General features: G+C 44.0%; 1 protein-coding gene and 1 non-coding gene across 2 annotated transcripts in view; both read right to left on the bottom strand.

Moving 5' to 3' along the window:
• The window catches only part of PTGR1 (prostaglandin reductase 1), a 28,598-nt gene extending 16,231 nt beyond the window's left edge, over positions 1–12,367 (bottom strand). Inside the window, exons 1-6 of the mRNA XM_029055969.2 lie at positions 12,262–12,367; positions 10,654–10,699; positions 6,757–6,816; positions 4,745–4,912; positions 1,490–1,607; positions 878–1,033 (exon numbers count right to left, since the gene is read on the bottom strand). Coding sequence (XP_028911802.1) covers positions 878–1,033; positions 1,490–1,607; positions 4,745–4,912; positions 6,757–6,816; positions 10,654–10,699; positions 12,262–12,367 — 654 coding nt within the window. The remainder of the gene's footprint in view (positions 1–877; positions 1,034–1,489; positions 1,608–4,744; positions 4,913–6,756; positions 6,817–10,653; positions 10,700–12,261) is intronic.
• Positions 4,071–4,208, bottom strand: LOC114808494. Its single transcript, XR_003756342.1, has one exon. It is a non-coding gene; the product is annotated as a small nucleolar RNA SNORA7 (small nucleolar RNA).
• Positions 12,368–17,554: the final 5,187 nt, after the last annotated feature.

Genomic DNA, 17,554 nt, shown 5'->3' with positions numbered 1-17,554 from the left:
AAACTATGGTAAAGAAAGATATCTCTGCTTACATTTTGAGTTCTAAGCTCTCAGAGATTCAATGAGTGAGGAAAAGAAGCATCGTTTCCACTTTGGGGGACATTCCAAGGAACACAGATGCCAGGTAGGAGAATCCCCTTAACTTGTGCTCCAGGAACCCCCTCTCAGCTCTGTTTTAGGTTTGTGGCCCCCATATACACATGTTCTGTGTATTTGATTTCTAACATCCCTCTCTATAAAGACATAATGATTCCAGAGAGTCCTTACACAGCCTTAAGACCCTTTATCCTCCCTCAACTTGTCTTAAGGATGGGTTAGGATGTCCCTAGGAATAAATTGGGCTCATCCACATATGCATGGCACTGTATTAAATGACAACAATATCACATATACAATAATGCCTAATTATTTTCATACCTAATGTCTCATTTTCTCCTTTCAATCTCTGTGAGGTAGGGAGAGGTGGGTACAAACTATCCCCATTGTACAAAAATGGGGTGACCAAGGCACAGAGAGATGGGTGGCTTATCCAAAGCTACAGAGTGACTCAGTGGTAGAGTCATGACTAGAACCTAGGCCACTATTCCAGAATCACCTCTTCTCCCATCGTTCATTCTCCTTTATCTTCACTTCTGCTTGGGTGGCAGTGTAGCATGGCATCACAGGATTCCAGAGTGCTGGTGGCACAGATCCGGAAGGAGGAGTGCTCATACATTGGCTTCAACTGGTCACATGATCAGCACCTGGCACACTTAACCCCATGCCCCATGTCAGCATGGCAACCTAAATGCATTGATAATTCCTGTTCTAGATTCCCGCTACCACCCACTAAACACCACCACTCCCACTCCCTCTCCCAGCTCCAGTTTAGACTTACGTTATCAAAATAGCAGTCGTAGCCATCAGGGGAGGCTTTCTTCAGTGTTTCTTCCAAAGAATCCACTGTCTTATAGTTAAAGGCAACATCAAAACCGAGGTCTTTTAGAAATGCCACCTTTTTGTCAGAGCCTGCACAGCCAACTACTTTGCAGCCCTAAAGAAAAAAAAAGTGAAAAAAGTGAGCACCATTTTAAAACATAAAACTAGCCTGCCCCACTCCCACCAACTCTGTTTTGTTTGTCACCTTCTATCGATCAATCGATTGTATTTATTGAGCATTTACTGCGTGCACTTGGAGAGTACAACATAATACTCTAACAGACACATTCCCTGCCCACATTGAGTTTATAGTATAGAGAACTTCTGTTTCTACAAGTCCAAACAAGTTCTCTTTCAAGCACACAGAACATTATTTAGGATGCATTTCTTCATACTGTCACTTCATTGCAAAATGCCCATCTTCTCATGAAGGGAAGAAAAAGCATTAGAGAATTAGAGAAATGCCAATTACAATTTAAGAAGGTATAGTGGTAGTGCAGGACTGCCACACTGTCCATTTCCCCCTGGCGTAATGATCTCCATTCCCTGCATAAACCCTAGCATCACTTACTTTTATTTTAGCAATCTGTCCCACCACTGAACCTACAGCTCCAGCAGCTGCATTCACCAGCACTGTTTCTCCACCTTTCAAACCACAGATGTCAAACAGGCCAAAGTATGCTGTTAAACTGTGGAAAGGGAAACCGATAGAAACATGATAAAGCAATATTTCATCAGGCGATATTTCATCAGCCGATCAGTTGGATGAGCAGAGTAATAATAATAATTGGTGTATTTGTTAAGCACTTACTATGTGCCAAGCACTGTACTAAGCACTGGAGTAGATACGAGAAAATCAGGTTGCGCAAAGACCATGTCCCTTATGGAGTTCACAATCTCAATCCCCATTTGCAGATGAGGTAACTGAGGCACAGAGAAGCGAAGTGACTTGTCCAAGGTCACATAGCAAACATGGCAGAGCCAGGATTAGAATCCAGGTCCTTCTGACTCCCAGGCCAATGCTCTATCCACTAGGCCACATTGCTTTTGAACTATTATATGAACTATTTTAAGAAGCAATAGCAATGATTACTGAGTGCTTACTAAGTGCTAAACGCAGCTATAAGTACACCCAGTTTTCATACAATGCAAGAGTGATGTTCCTTTGAAGTCCCAGGTTAAGGAAAACTCCTTCTAGCTATAGTTCTCGCCCTTCCCAATACCAAGTGCATGTGCACAAATCATTTCTTCCAAGACCATTGCACAATGAACCCCAATAGGCTGGCATCGTTGAATGAATGATTCCCAATTTCCTAACAATGCTCTAGCCAAAATGCCAAGTGAAAACACATGGCAGCAGACCTGAGAGTTCTAGATAATCAGATCAGATGTGGTCCCTGTACCACATGGGGCTCAAACATTACCACTTCTGTACCATCTATGCACTTTTGTACTCACAACCTCACATAGCATTTTTGTACCTATATCTTCCTTAAACTGTTACTTAAACACTGATGCATGTGCATATCCCCCTTCCTAAATCATTTTCATGTCTGCCTACCCTGCTAGTTTGTAAACTCCTTAAGCACAAGGGCTCAGTACTGCAGGTGCTCAACGTGTCCTAGTGGATAGAACACGCACCTGGGAGTCAGAAGGATCTGGGTTTTAATCCCAGCTCTGCCACTTATATGCTGTGTGAACTTGGGCAAGTCAATTAACTTCTCTGTGCCTCAGTTACCTCATTTGTAAAATGAGGATTAAGATTGTGAGCCCTATGTGGGACAGGGACTATGTCTAACCCAATTACTTTGTACCTACCCCAGTGCTTAGTATGGTGCCTGGCACATATTAAGTGCTTAACAAATACCACTATTATTATTATATGGTAGTGATTGACTGCTTGATTAAAGAATTAGGTTATTTCAGATTTTTGACCTCACAGAGCTATTAAAGCATTTTCTATTTAAGTAATTTGATATTGAGGAAGCACTTAAATGTTGAATTAATTCCACTCCTTTCAGCTCTCCTCAGAATTTCTCTCACCCAACCCACCTCTGTTTGTTCTGTGCAGCAAAGCACTTCATTTACAATTGTTTTGGCTACGCATTAATAATTGTAATTGTATTTGTTGAGCACTTACTATGTGTCAAGCACTGTTCTAAGCAGTGGGATAGATACAAGTTTATCTGGTTGGGCCCAGCCCCTGTCCCACATGGAGCTCATAGTTTAAGTAGAAGGGAGAATAGGTATTGAACCCCCATTTTACAGTTGAGGAAACTGAGGCACAGAGAAGTGAAGTGATTCACCCAAGGTCACACAGCAGGTAAGTGGTGGAGCCAGAATTAGAACCCAGGTCCGTGATCTTTCCTCTAGGCCATGCTGCTTCCCCATTAAGCTCATAAAGAGTCTTATTCAACAGAGTGATCAATGTGCCCAATTCTTACTGCCCCCCATCCCTCCCTGTATGGTGAAGAGCTGTGGTGGTAGTGATGGACCAGTATTTATAGCTGCTTTTAGTGCATGTTTGGAAGAGCTAGCGTGAGCTTCTGATGGAGGGAGAGATGGACTCTGTCAGTCCACTCATGTACAGCCTCTGTATGAACTAATAATAATAATTAATGCCTGTCTACTTGTTTAGTTTTGTTGCCTGTCTCCCCCATCTAGACTGTGAGCCCATTGTTGGGTAGGGATTGTCTCTATCTGTTGCCAAATTGTACTTTCCAAGCGCTTAGTACAGTGCTCTGCACACAGTAAGTACTCAATAAAAATGATTGAATGAATGAATGAATAATAATTATGGTATTTGTTAATATAGAAAGGGTTAGCCCAGGTGCAGAGCTGAGATTCTCCTGGTTGAACTCTGGTCACCAGAGTTTTGTCCTCTCCTTCTCCTCCCCCACCACCCACCCTCGGTCACTTCTGAGGGAGCATCTTGTCTTATGCTGTCGAGGCGTCTTTGACCCATAGCAACACCATGGACACATCTCTCCCAGAACGCCCTACTTCCATCTGCAATCGTTCTGGTAGTGTATCCATAAAGTTTTCTTGGTAAAAATACAGAAGTGGTTTACCATTTCCTCCTTCCATCTTGAAAACTCGAGTCTTCGTCCTTGATTCTCTCCCATGCTGCTGCCCAGCACAGGTGAGTTTTGACTTGCAGCAGATTGCCTGCCACTCGCTAGCCACTGCCCAAGCTAGGAATGGAATGGATATGCCTCTGCCTGACTCTCCCTCCTATAGTCGAGACTGGTAGAGTACTGGGAACTCTCAAGGTGTGACCCTGAGAGGGAACTGAGGGAGCATAGGAAGCTGTTTTCTTGACAGTATAACAGGCCACAGACACTAGAGGAGAAATCATGAAGGAGGCAGAGAGCCAATGGCCCCTCTTCCATCCTGCAATGCACTTGGGATGCATCCAATTCCACTTCCACTCAAATAATGAGTGCACACTTGAGCTCCCCGGAAGAATACTTTTTAGTGCTAATATAAATGTCAACCTCTAAATGAACAGTTTTGTAACTATAAAGAATGCATCTTTTTAGATCAGTGATAGCACATCTTTAATACTAGGTGCTGACTGGTGAAGTGTTTGGAATATAAGCAGATAAAATTCTCTCACTTCCTTCAACTCCTGGTCAATGTTTTAAATTAAGTTCATATTTTGAAAAGAGCGAAAGCAAATGAGCTGCCTTCTGTATGAGGATAAGGGCTGAGTCTATGATGAACAGCACTGGTCATCAAACAAATAGCATTGACCAATTAAAAAAGTAAAATCAATGAAGTAATCTACACTGCTAAGCAAAAAGAAACAACCTATGTGACTCACCCTGGCATGCCAACTGTTCCCAGAGCCAACGATGAAGGTAGTGTCTCTGACCATCCTTCAGGCAGCAGCTCCAGCCCTCGCCCATTAGAGATGGAGTGAGATGTCCATCCTGATGAAGCCACCACAATGCTGCCAACCGGGAAGGCAGCATTTTTACTTTCCACCACCCTGAAAGATACAAGACCCCACAACTATTGAAGCACATGCATCAAGCATGTAAAACCTTTACGAAATATATGACTATGAGATGTTGTTGTAAAAACTGATCAGATTATAAGAAACTGGCTGTATTTGATCATTTCAGAGGTTGTTAAACCAAATGAGTTCTCTGAAGGATTATCATTATTTTGAACTACGATCTGTTTATCTGGCGGAGTCCTCCAAGGTGAACGATTAAGCTACTGCAGTTTCTCGGGACCTCATCCACTGTCTAAGTGGTTTAAACTACGTTAGTTGCTGGCCTAGCGACTAGGGGGCAGAGCTGGGGAAGAGGGAGTTGGGACATTCTGGTGGGCCTGGTTCCTATGCTTCCTGCAGCCACCTCTCTATCCTCCTCCACCAACACCACCTCTAGCAAAGCCCCCCTCCACCTCCTCTCTGTTCCCCAGAGGGGCGGCAGCCCCAGGGGAAGGTGGTAATGGAGGGGAATGCCCCAGGTGGGCATGACCTCTTCCAAGTTGCCAGGACAGAACCACTTTGTTATTCCCTCCCCTGCTTCCCACGCCACTGAGTAGCTGGGATGAGGTGTTGTGAGGCCAGAAGGAGATCAGTATAGCAGGGCAGTAGGAGAGGGGGGAGTGGGAGAGAGTATACTGATTTTGATTTTTCAGAAATATTCTCTCAGACTCTGTTCCCCACTATTATTTCATTGCCTGAAGATTGATAGATCTTCCAATCAATCAGATGCTGTCTGCAGAAACCAATCAGAGGACATGACTCATAAGCATCCCATAAATCAACCCCTTTACCTGGGAGGATGATGATCAGATAAAGGAGGATAGTAATCTAATTAAAAATACTTTAGGGCAATCCATTCCTGTATCGTGTCCTCTCAAACTGGTCTTTTTTTTAAATAGCATTTGTTGAGCGCTTACTATGTGCCAGGCTACGTACTCAGCGCTGGGGTAGATGAAAGATAATCAGGTTGGACACAGTCCATGTCCTACCTGGGATTCCATTCTTAATTCCCATTTTACAGATGAGGACACTGAGACACAGAGAAGTTAAGTGACTTGCCCAAGGTCATACAGCACAGTGGCATAGACAGGATTAGAGCCCAGGTTCCCTGACTCCCAGGCCCCTGCTCTTTCCCCTAGGCCACAATGCTTCTCTAATAATAATAATAATGATGGTATTTGTTAAGCACTTACCATGTGCCAAGCACTGTTCTAATATCAGTAACTGGGGAACCATCCAGAGACGAGAGTGGCTATTTACCCCTGTTCTTTTTTCTTATACCTTAGACACTTTTTTTTTATTCATAACCCATTACACAGCATTCCCGCCGGTCCTGTGATTACACAATCTTTAAAAAGTCTTTTGGTGTAATTCCTTGAGAAAGGCTTCTAAAAGTGTGTACATATTTTGTCCATTCTTTACCCATTTAAGTGCAGCAGTCTTTACTAGAATTTTCCTATTATAGGAATTAGGAAATCCTCTTATGTATTTGCACACAATTTGTGTAATTTGCATGCAATTTCCCTATGCCTTCTGTGCCTTCAATTCTTGGACAATGAATAAGATAAAATATTCTTTTTCACACTGAATTCAGTGTTTCCATTATGTGCAAGCACTGGGGAGGTAAGTGAAGAGGGGCACACGGCAGATGGATTTTTAGAGAAGGGGAGGGTGCAGGGGAAAAATCACAACACCTTTTTTCCTGTTAGCATAGTAGTCTTCCTGTAGGAGTTGGGCTTTCAGGAACTCCTTGAATGGAGGAAAGGCCTGGGACAAGTATCCAGGAAATGAAGGTTCAAAGGGAAGAGACAGCAGATCCAAACTGAGCAAATTACCTGGCAACTTGGCCTCCACTCATTGTGTCACCTTCTTGCAAAGAAGTCATTGCAGCAACTCTAAAAACACATAAATCTCCAGTTATTACGTTCACCTGGGAAAAACTGGACTAAATTGTCTTAATTAAAATAGTTTGAAGTCACATTGGTAATCCAGAAGTATGTTCTTGTTTCAAATATCTGATAATAGGAAACGTTTGCTCCTAATAGGTAATTTCAAAATCCTACTTAGAATCATGAGGAAGGTTTAAAGAATGATGGTGTCCTTGAGAGACTACATCCCTGCCATGCACTGCAGAATTTGAAGTAGAAATGAGCAAGCAGTTTAAATGTTAATCTGGAACTTTACCACCATCTTTTAAATATCCATGCTACTAAAGAAAGGGGATTATCATAAAATTATTCAAATCTGAGGGTCACCCCAAAATATTACTTCATCTACTAGTTTGAACTTCCTCCCATACTAAATCTTTCACTAGAATTACCGATGATGATCGTCATCATGGTGATTATGTTTTCTCCCATTAAGGGTGGCACAGAAGCCTCAGGCTTGAGACTTCCGGGCCAAAAAACTGCATGAAAGGATTGATTATGGAACAGGATCTGTTTATGGCCTAAAGATCCCAACATAGTCCAGTGCTATGCAATTGGGTCATAATAACCCAGAAGGTAGTTTCTTAAGATAGCCACTGTAGTCTTTGCTGCACCTTGACCAGCTATTTGTCCAGGATTCCTGTTGGGTCTGGCCACCTTCCAGAATGCTCTAGGTGGTTCTTTGGGCAGAAATCTTCACTACTGATTGGCACAGCCCCAACAGGCATTCCCCTACTTGTACAGCAAGGATTAGAACCCAGATCCACTGATCCTCTGGTAGAAATGTTAGTGAGTAGGGAAGAAGCCAAAATACTGTAGTGGGAGAATTAAGGAAAAGAAACAAAGGACTGGACTTAACCCCAGATAGGTTAATCAGCTCCTGAATAATCAGATGTTGACTTTGTAAGGTACTTATTGCACACCCGATTGACTGTATTGGGAATACAGTGGTTTAAAACAATCCCTATCACAGACACTAGATCTGATTTACTAATCAAGAGAGAGGGTGCACAACTAAGTCTGTATCCCATCTCCCCACCCCCCCAGAATCAAGAATCAAGCATTTTAGGAATGATCCACTCCTGCCTCAAAGACAGGAGGTCTAGGTGGCAGAAGTGGAAGTAGAGAAGCAGCGTGGCTCAGTGGAAAGAGCACGGGCTTTGGAGTCAGAGGTCATGGGTTCGAATCCCCGCTCGCCACTTGTCAGCTATGTGACTTTGGGCAAGTCACAACTTCTCGGTGCCTCAGTTACCTCATCTGTAGAATGGGGATTAAGATTGTGAGCCCCACGTGGGACAACCTGATTCCCCTGTGTCTACCCCAGCGCTTAGAACAGTGCTCGGCACATAGTAAGCACTTAACAAATACCAACATTATTATTATTATTAAGTGCTCAGAGCTCTGCTGTACTTCTGCGAATGCAGCTGCTTCACCCAGAATCCACTGGGTCCCTGGCAGGTCTGGGATGTCTCAGAAGTTCTGGGCCTGCCAAGGAACCCTGCACCATGAACCTGGAGTCCCAAGCAAGAATCAAGTCTAAAGTGACTGGTCCTCTCATTGTGGACAAAAAGCTGTGGAGACTCCCTTGGTGAACTCATTAGCCCTCACGGCTTTGACTACCATCTCTACGCAGATGACACGCAGATCTACATCTCCGCCCCTGTCCTCTCCCCCTCCCTTCAGGCTCGTATCTCCTCCTGCCTCCAGGATGTCTCCACCAGGATGTCGGCCCACCACCTAAAACTCAACATGAGCAAGACTGAGCTCCTCATCTTCCCTCCCAAGCCCTGTCCTCTCCCTGACTTCCCTATCACCGTGGATGGCACGACCATCCTTCCCGTCTCTCGGGCCCGCAATCTCAGTGTCATCTTTGACTCGTCTCTCTCGTTCACCCCACACATCCTATCCGTTACCAAGACCTGCTGGTTTCACCTTTACAATATCGCCAAGATCCGCCCTTTCCTCTCCACTCAAACGGCTACCTTACTGCTACGGGCTCTTGTTATATCCCGGCTAGACTACTGTGTCAGCCTTCTCTCTGATCTCCCTTCCTCCTCTCTCGCCCCGCTCCAGTCTATTCTTCACTCCGCTGTCGGCTCATCTTCCTGCAGAAACGCTCTGGGCATGTCACTCCTCTTCTTAAACACCTCCAGTGGTTGCCTATCAACCTCTGCTCCAAACAGAAACTCCTCACTCTAGGCTTCAAGGCTCTACATCACCTTGCCCCTTCCTACTTCTCCTCCCTTCTCTCTTTCTACCACCCACCCCGCACGCTCCGCTCCTCTGCCGCCCACCTCCTCACCGTCCCTCGGTCTCGCCTATCCCACCATCGACCCCTGGGCCACGTCCTCCCGCGGTCCTGGAATGCCCTCCCTCCTCACCTCCACCAGGCTAATTCTGTTCCCCTCTTCAAAACCCTACTTAAAACTCACCTCCTCCAAGAGGCCTTCCCAGACTGAGCTCCCCTTCTCCCTCTACTCCCTCTACCGCCCCCCTTCACCTCTCCGCAGCTTAACCCTCCTTTCCCCCCATCTCCCTCTGCTCCTCCCCCGTCCCTTCCCATCCCCTCAGCACTGTACTCGTCTGCTCAACTGTATATATTTACATTACCCTATTTATTTTGTTAATGAAATGTACATCGCCTTGATTCTATTTAGTTGCCATTGTTTTTACGAGATGTTCTTCCCCTTGACTCTATTTATTGCCATTGTTCTTGTCTGTCTGTCTCCCCCGATTAGACTGTAAGCCCGTCAAACGGCAGGGACTGTCTCTGTTGCTGACTTGTTCATTCCAAGCGCTTAGTACAGTGCTCTGCACATAGTAAGCGCTCAATAAATACTATTGAATGAGTGAATGAATGACTCCTGGAAGGACATACAAATTAGGGGAGTCCCAGAATAATGAATGATCAGGGCATTGCAGGCCTGAAAGCTGGAGTTCTTAGGAGCGCCTAAAGGCCCAGCCAGAAAGAGTCTCTACATAAGGTGATGAGAAGTGCCACTTTGGATGGGGCATTTGCACATTTAGAGGGTCTACCTCATCCCCCCAAAACTAAGACGGGCCTCTCGGGCTGGGGTAGTGGGATAAAACCCCTCAGCCACCCCAGCTCTTCTCAACTTCAGTGATAGCCACAGCAGTTGCTACCCTGCTGCTACCAGAGCTAAGTTGGTTCTTCCAAGCTTGCAGCCAGAAACAATGGCAGCCTCCCAGGCCTATGGCAAAAATGAAACAACTCTGGCTGACTAGTGGCATTGGCAGTGAAAACAATGGTGAACAGTGAAGCTAGGAGGCACTGATGAGGGAGCGTAGAAGTAAGTACCCTCACTGTGCCTCCCCCTTCTCTCTTGGTTCTGCCTCTGTTGTTCTCTTTCCCTTTCTCTCTTTCCTCTCCCTTTATTTGTCTCCTTTCTTCTTGGCCCTTTTTCTTTTCCTATACACCCCTATTTTATTTTCTCCATTCTCCCTGTCTTCCCACTCCTTTTCCCCTTTTCTTCCTCTATCTCTTCACTCATCCCCACCCCCACCTCCAACCTTGGGTCCTATCCCTGTCCCCACAAAAGCAGATTTCTGGTCACCTTACATGCTCAGGTGGCAGAACTACAGCTCACTTCCTGATTGGGGGTGAGCAGAAGCAGCCATGCACAGAGACAGTGTACAAGTCTCTGGGCATAAGGTGAGGAGGAAGTGGAGATAAATTCTCTATCACCAGTATCTTTAAGAGTCAGTAGCTTATTTGAAAGCATAATCTTTGCCGATGACATCAAGCAAAAAATAGAGATGAAATAAGAGCTATTCAGAAAATACCTCATGTAAGGGTCAACGCTGAGGTACAAAGCTTCAAGAAGCACTTCTGCAACAGAATTAGATCACTGAACATCAGTGGATTTAGTAGTTAACTGACATGTCCCAACAACACATACTTTTGCATATTCTTATCTCTAAAGATATGTATCTTTTAAACAAATAAAATCAGTCAACAAAGGGACAGAGACCAGAGTCCATACAAAAATATTCTGTAATCAATTTAGGCTTTGCAGAGCCATAAAACTTCAACATTGAAAAAGTCTTTCTAACTCAGCAGTAGTCAACTGTGCCTTCCCCATCTCCATGCATTCAGAGGACCAGGCACCTTAAGGCTTTGATTGTGCAGGGAGCCAGTAAGCCATAGTTGACTACTGCTGGGCTGGACAGACTCCATTAGCTCTATCATTTATTTATTGAGCAGTTACTGTGTGCAGAGCACTGTACTAAGGCCCTTGGGGGAGTACAATATAAACACAGAAGTTGAGGAGCTATCCAAGACTGAAACAAGAACAGCTTCTCCCTATTTCAAATCATGTAATAAGCATAAAGGGCAATTCTGACCAAGCCCTGGTTGTGCTTTATAGATTTCAAAATCCAGAAGGTTAATTTCCCCTTTTATTTCCTACTAACCATTCTTCCTCTCCACCCCCATCCCACCCCTTTCACCCTCAAATCCATCTGGAAAATGGGATTGAGATTTCACAAATCGCAAACTGAAAATATGGAACATTGAAAATATGGAACTAATCGAGATAGTGCAGTGGTGAATTTGAAGATGTTTTGAGTCGGGGGAGAGAAATAAAAGGTTGCTTTTTTTTTTTTAACACTACCTTAAATGATGAACACAAATCAATTATTTTATTTTGGAGAGGGAGTGGGATAAGTCATTTTTATCAAACTGAAAGCATTCCAAGACTTTGTATATTACAGGACTACTCCTCTCTTCTTTCATTATCTATATGTCTTGATAGCCATATAGAGTCTTATAGAGTCTCATAATCCCCTAGCCTGCAAAGCTCCTTGTGAGCAGAGTATGTGTCTATCAACTCTGTTGCATTGTATTCTCCCAAATGCTTAATAACTTATCTGCATCCAGCAAGCACTCAATAAATATGACTGATTGATTGATTTATCAAGCAAGCAATATTTGAGCAGTTACTTTGTGCAGAGCACTGTACTAACTGCTTGGGTGAGTATGAGAAGCAGCGTGGCGCAGTGAAAAGAGCACGGGCTTTGGAGTCAGGGCTAATGAGTTCGAATCCCAGCTCTGCCACTTGTCAGCTGTGTGACTGTGGGCAAGTCACTTAACTTCTCTGTGCCTCAGTTCCCTCATCTGTAAAATGGGGATTAAGACTGTGAACCCCACGTGGGACAACCTGATTCTCCTGTGTTTACCCCAGCGCTTAGAACAGTGCTCTGCACATAGTAAGCGCTTAACAAATACCAACATTATTATTATTATTACAACAGAATTAGAAGACACCTCTTTTGACTCTTGGCAATTTTAGAGAATGACATGTGTGTGTCCCACATCTCAATCTGTTCATAATTTTATCAAATTTCAACTCAAAGGAAACTCCTGAACCTGAACTTTTAGTCGAGCCTTACCTCCATCTTGTATTGCAGGGAGCTCAACTTCCTTCAACTCAAAGTTACTCTTGGTGGGAGTGCCTTCAAAGTGTTTCTTCAGGGTCCAGCACTTAGCTCGTACCATCTTGAAGTACCTGAAATAGGCACATTTCAAAATACCACAAAGTGATCCCAACAGCACAGATCAAATTCATTTTTCCCTTTTCTCAGAAATCAGCTCATTTTGATGGGGATCATGGATTTCAAGAAGGCATAGTCTTTAAAACAGTCTGCAATCCCATACTGGTACACAATAGCACACCCCACAAAACAAACTGGCCTAGCCTGGTTTTCCAACATCCTGGAGTGTAAATATTAATTAACCCCATTGTCTTCAGATATCATATCTCTGCAACAATGTCTCAATTGCAAGCCTGAATACTCTTCATTCAATCATACTTAATCTTAACACTATCAGTCATACTAATTATAGCCTCCTTTATAGCTGCCAAGTAATCTAAAAATACAAACCAGGATTTTTTTTTTGTCCTTTAAAATCTCTTTCATCTTAGAACTTCTTGGTTGGTTCTAAGGAAACTGTATTTATTAAAGCCACTAAACAGAAGAACACTGATTCACTTCTCCACCTAACTTTATGTTTCACTATTTCTATTCATTATCTCAGAAAAAAAGCGAAACAATCCACACAAAACTCTTATTGGGGATTTGTAAGATTGCCTCCTGTTTGTGAGCTGAGGAAAATGAACTGCCTCCTCCATTGTCTTGAACAAGAAAATTAGCAAATTCTTGGGTCACCCCTTAACACACTAACTCAAAATTCTATCCAGTAAATAGCAAAAAAGTGTCCCTGATTGAAAATAGAAAGTAATGAGTAATTGATACTTTCACTTTGTATCTGCTCTCCAAAGAGGAGGAGAGGGTCAAGTATTTCCGGCCACCTATCCCTAAGAATGTGTTTGTTCCTTCCAGATTAACAGGACAACTACCAGCTCAGCCCTTTTCTTCCTCATTTTTCTCCCTATTCACATGCCATTTTCCCAATTCAAAACAAGGCTTGTAAGAAAGTTGGTAATGCAGAACCCACCCAGATACCTGACAGTTATGGGCATATCAAACAATAAGAATAGTTGTGGTATTTGTTAAATGTTTACTTTGTGCTAAGCACTGAGATAAGAGCTAGTCCCTGTCCCACAAAGGCTCCCACTGTAAGGGAAATGAAAAGACTCCCTTTCGCTAGGTTGAAAAATATGAATTTATAAGAGCTTTCCTTTCTTTTCAAGTTGTACCCCTGTCCTCTCCACCCCTATCAATCAACCAATCAGTCATATTTATTGAGTACTTACTGTGTGCAGGGCACTGTACTAAGCACGAGGGAGAGTACAACACAGCAATATAATAGACACATTCCCAGCCCACAACAAGCTGACAGTCTAGCTAATAAAATACTCTTCAATCCCGCCTGAGAATACAACAGAGTCGGTAGATACATTCCCTCCCTACAATGAGCCTACAGTCTAGAATGTACCAAGCATCTACCCCAGTGCTTAGTACAGTGTTTGACATTACAGTAAGCACTTAACAAATACTATAAAAGAATCTGCCTGTTTACTGTTATATTGTACTCTCCCAAGTGCTTAGTGTAGTGCTCTGCACACAGTAACCACTCGATAAATATGATTTAATGAATAATGAATACCTTTTAAAAAAAGGGTCAGACACAGTTCCTGTCCCACTTAGGGCTCGTAATTTAGGTAGATGGGGAACAAAAATGTAATTCCCATTTTACAGGTGAGGAAATTGGGGCACAGAGAAGTGAAGTGATATACCCAAAGTCACACGTCAGAAAAGTGGTGGAACCGGGAGGAAAGACCCAGGTCCTCTGACTCCCAGGCCCCGTGCTCTTACCACGAGGCCACACTGTTCTCAGTGCTTAGTACAGTGCCTGCCCAGGATACGTTTGATTGAATGATTGATTATGTTGATTTTCTTTGCAAGGGGTCTATAAATCTCTCAGTTGGAATAATAAACCCAAAGTTTTACAGCCAAATTAAAATTAAAAACCGTTTTGCAATCTGTGGTCTTCCACAACTGTAAGTCACTACCACAGAGTTTCTCAGTGTTGTGTCCCCATCTTTACAATTTTTCTTGTGCAATCAAATACAGAAAAATAATCATACTGATTTCAAGATATGTTAGAAATCAAAAGACTATGAATCAATTATTAGCCACTAGCAAGACTGAAGACAAAGAGTATCAGAGAAAGAAGAGCTATTTGCAAAAATCGTGTGGCCTAGTAGAAGGAGCCCGAGGCTGGGAGTCAGGAAACTGGGTTCTAATTCCTGCTGTACTACTTGCCTGCCTTGTGTGACCTAGGGCAAGTCATTTGCTGTGCTTCAGTTTCCCCATCTATGAAATGAGGATTAAATGTGGGTTCTTCCTCTTCAACTGTGGGCTCCGTGTGGGACAGGATCTGGGTCTGATTGCTTATGTTGAGTCTTGTGTCTCCCCGAGGGCTTTAGTATGGTGCTTGCAGTACAGTGCTTTTCAAATACCAGCGTGGCTCAGTGGAAAGAGCACGGGCTTTGGAGTCAGAGGTCATGAGTTCGAATCCCAGCTCTGCCACTTGTCAGCTGTGTGACTGTGGGCAAGTCACTTAACTTCTCTTTGCCTCAGTTACCTCATCTGTAAAATGAGGATTAAGACTGTGAGCCCCACGTGGGACATCCTAATTCCCCTCTGTCTACCCCAGCGCTTAGAACAGTGCTCAGCACATAGTAAGCGCTTAACAAATACCAACATTATTATTATTATTCTCTGGGCCTCAGTTACCTCATCTGTAAAATGGGGATTAAGACTGTGAGCCCCACGTGGGACAACCTGATTCCCTTGTGTCTACCCCAGTGCTTAGAACAGTGCTCTGCACATAGTAAGCACTTAACAAATACCAACATTAAATACCACAATTATTAACATTTCCACAACTAACCAGCTCTCCACCTCCCCCTCCAAACTTCCTGTGGGATGAAACACCCAGGCATAGGAACCCAAACTGCCCTGTCCCTCTCTCCACCCACTCTGGCTGAGTGATACTTTTTTTGTCCTTTCAGCCCCCTTCTGGTCCCACCCTTTAAAGCCCTCAGGATGGGACTGGACATTTTAATGTTCATTTTAAACACTTGAAGTGTCCACTCTCCCTCTGCAGTGGCTCCTGCTGGTGAGTACCGCGGTTCAGAAGCAGTGCAAGAGTTCCTACAAACTAAGGAGTGCAGGGGGGAGGTGGGGATGGGCAGGTTAAGGGGTACCCTCGGAAGACACTCTAGGACCCCTTTAAATCAGTCTACTGGCACAGAATGGGGTGCACAACTTCATCATGTTGCACTGCGTGTCTGAGGTCACATGCAGTGGAAAGAGCCCAGGCTTGGGAGTCAGAGGTCATGGGTTCGAATCTCAGCTCTGCCAGCTGTGTGACTGTGGGCAAGTCACTTCTCTGTGCCTCAGTGACCTCATCTGTAAAATGGGGATGAAGACTGTGAGCCCCATGTGGGACAACCTGATGACACTGTATCTCCCCCCAGTGCTTAGAACAGTGCTCTGCACATAGTAAGCGCTTAACAAATACCAACATTATTATTATTATTATGCATTTCCTTTGTCCAGGGTCCATGAGGGCTACCCTAGGACCCAAATTCAAGATTAGAAGCAAATTCAAATTCACCTCCTAGAGTGCATTATAGTTAGCTTTCTTAGCTACTCTCTTGAGACACCTTATCACAGGCGCAGAGTTACACTGCTTGTCCCCAGGGTGGACACAGGAGAAGCAGTATGGCCTAGTGGAAAGAGCTCAGGCCTGGGAGTCAGAGGATATCAGTTCTAATACCAGCTCTGCCACTTACTCGCTGTGTGACCTTGGGCGAGTCACCTAACTCCTTTGTGCCTTAGTTACCTCATCTGTAAAATGGGGATTTAAGACTGTGAGCCCCATGTAGGACAGGGACTGTGTACAACCTGATTACCTTGTAACTAGCCCAGAGCTTAGAACAATGCTTGGCACATAGTAAGACCTTAACAAATACCACAGTTATTATTGTTAGGGATCCACCTATCATCAACCCTTAGTAGTTGAAGAGGAAAACTCTTCTTCAGTTTCTCACTCTTTCTCTTCCTTACAGCCTCGCCCAGTTTCCTTACTGTTATCCCCTTCTCCCACAGTTACCTTGCCTTTAGAATTGAGGGTGCATTCAACTGGCAAAGGAAGATGAACACCCTGTGGAACACAGCATGAGGGCTAAGTAGCCCAAGCACAACAAAGCAGGGCCTCAGCATAGCAAGTCAGCAGATGAGATGAGATCAATCTAGAACCCGAATGATAACTTGCGTGCCGTGATCATCTAAACACAAACATCCATATTCTGCACTCCCAGAGAGGAATCAGAAAAGGGGCTTACTTACAACACAGCCTGTGCCAGAGTCCAGAGAAAGTCAGCAGGAAGAAATTGTGCAAGAATGCAACAACATGGTGTATACTTACAGGTATAAATAGGTACCTGGGAAAAAGGCGTGGTCTCTTCTAGCCCTTGAACTTCTATCCTAAGGAGGAGTCTCGATCTCTTAAAGGGATTTTCTTCCTTTCACCCAGTGTTCTGCCCCGCTGCTTTCTTGTGTTCTGATCTTCTTACACAGGTTGGTGGGGGGAAGGGAGGGGAGGGGTGGGGTGGGGGGGTATAATCAAGCTTGGTTTTACCTCCTGCAGCTGAAGTACTCTTCTATTACCATGGGAGGTTGCTCACATCTTAAATTGAAACCTGGCCAAAAGTTCAAGGTTTCTGATTTGGCATGAAACATATCAGTTCATTTTACGAATAAAACCAGTAGTAAGATAATGTCTCCCTTCACCTTACTGGATAATCATCTTAACCTTTTCCCATAGCCCAGGTGCACAGTTGTGGGTTCATACTACTCCATAGGAGCTAGGCAGGAAAACTGCTGAGTTGTGATGAGTGAGGTAGGTTGCACATATGGCAATTAGTCTGTGTATAAGAGAAGTGACCTGGACTTTCTTCAGAGGCATCTGAATCACAGCCTGAGTCAGGCTTTCATTCCTCTCCTTTTCTTTATATTGAGTGAACTGTGACCTGAACATTCATCCAGCTTTGGCTCTGGTAAGTGACAAAACAGAAAAATGAAATCCCAAATTGAAAAGGCTAGAACAAGTAGCAGCAGCACTGACCATGCCAGAAACAGCAGCATAAGGATTAGGTTCTAATCTCACGCATGGCCCAGGCAACAGAATATAATGAGCTGTTTGCCCACA

This window comes from Ornithorhynchus anatinus, chromosome X5 (genome assembly GCF_004115215.2).
Source record: "Ornithorhynchus anatinus isolate Pmale09 chromosome X5, mOrnAna1.pri.v4, whole genome shotgun sequence".
Classification (NCBI taxonomy): domain Eukaryota; kingdom Metazoa; phylum Chordata; class Mammalia; order Monotremata; family Ornithorhynchidae; genus Ornithorhynchus; species Ornithorhynchus anatinus.
This window is presented reverse-complemented; position numbering and strand designations above follow the sequence as displayed.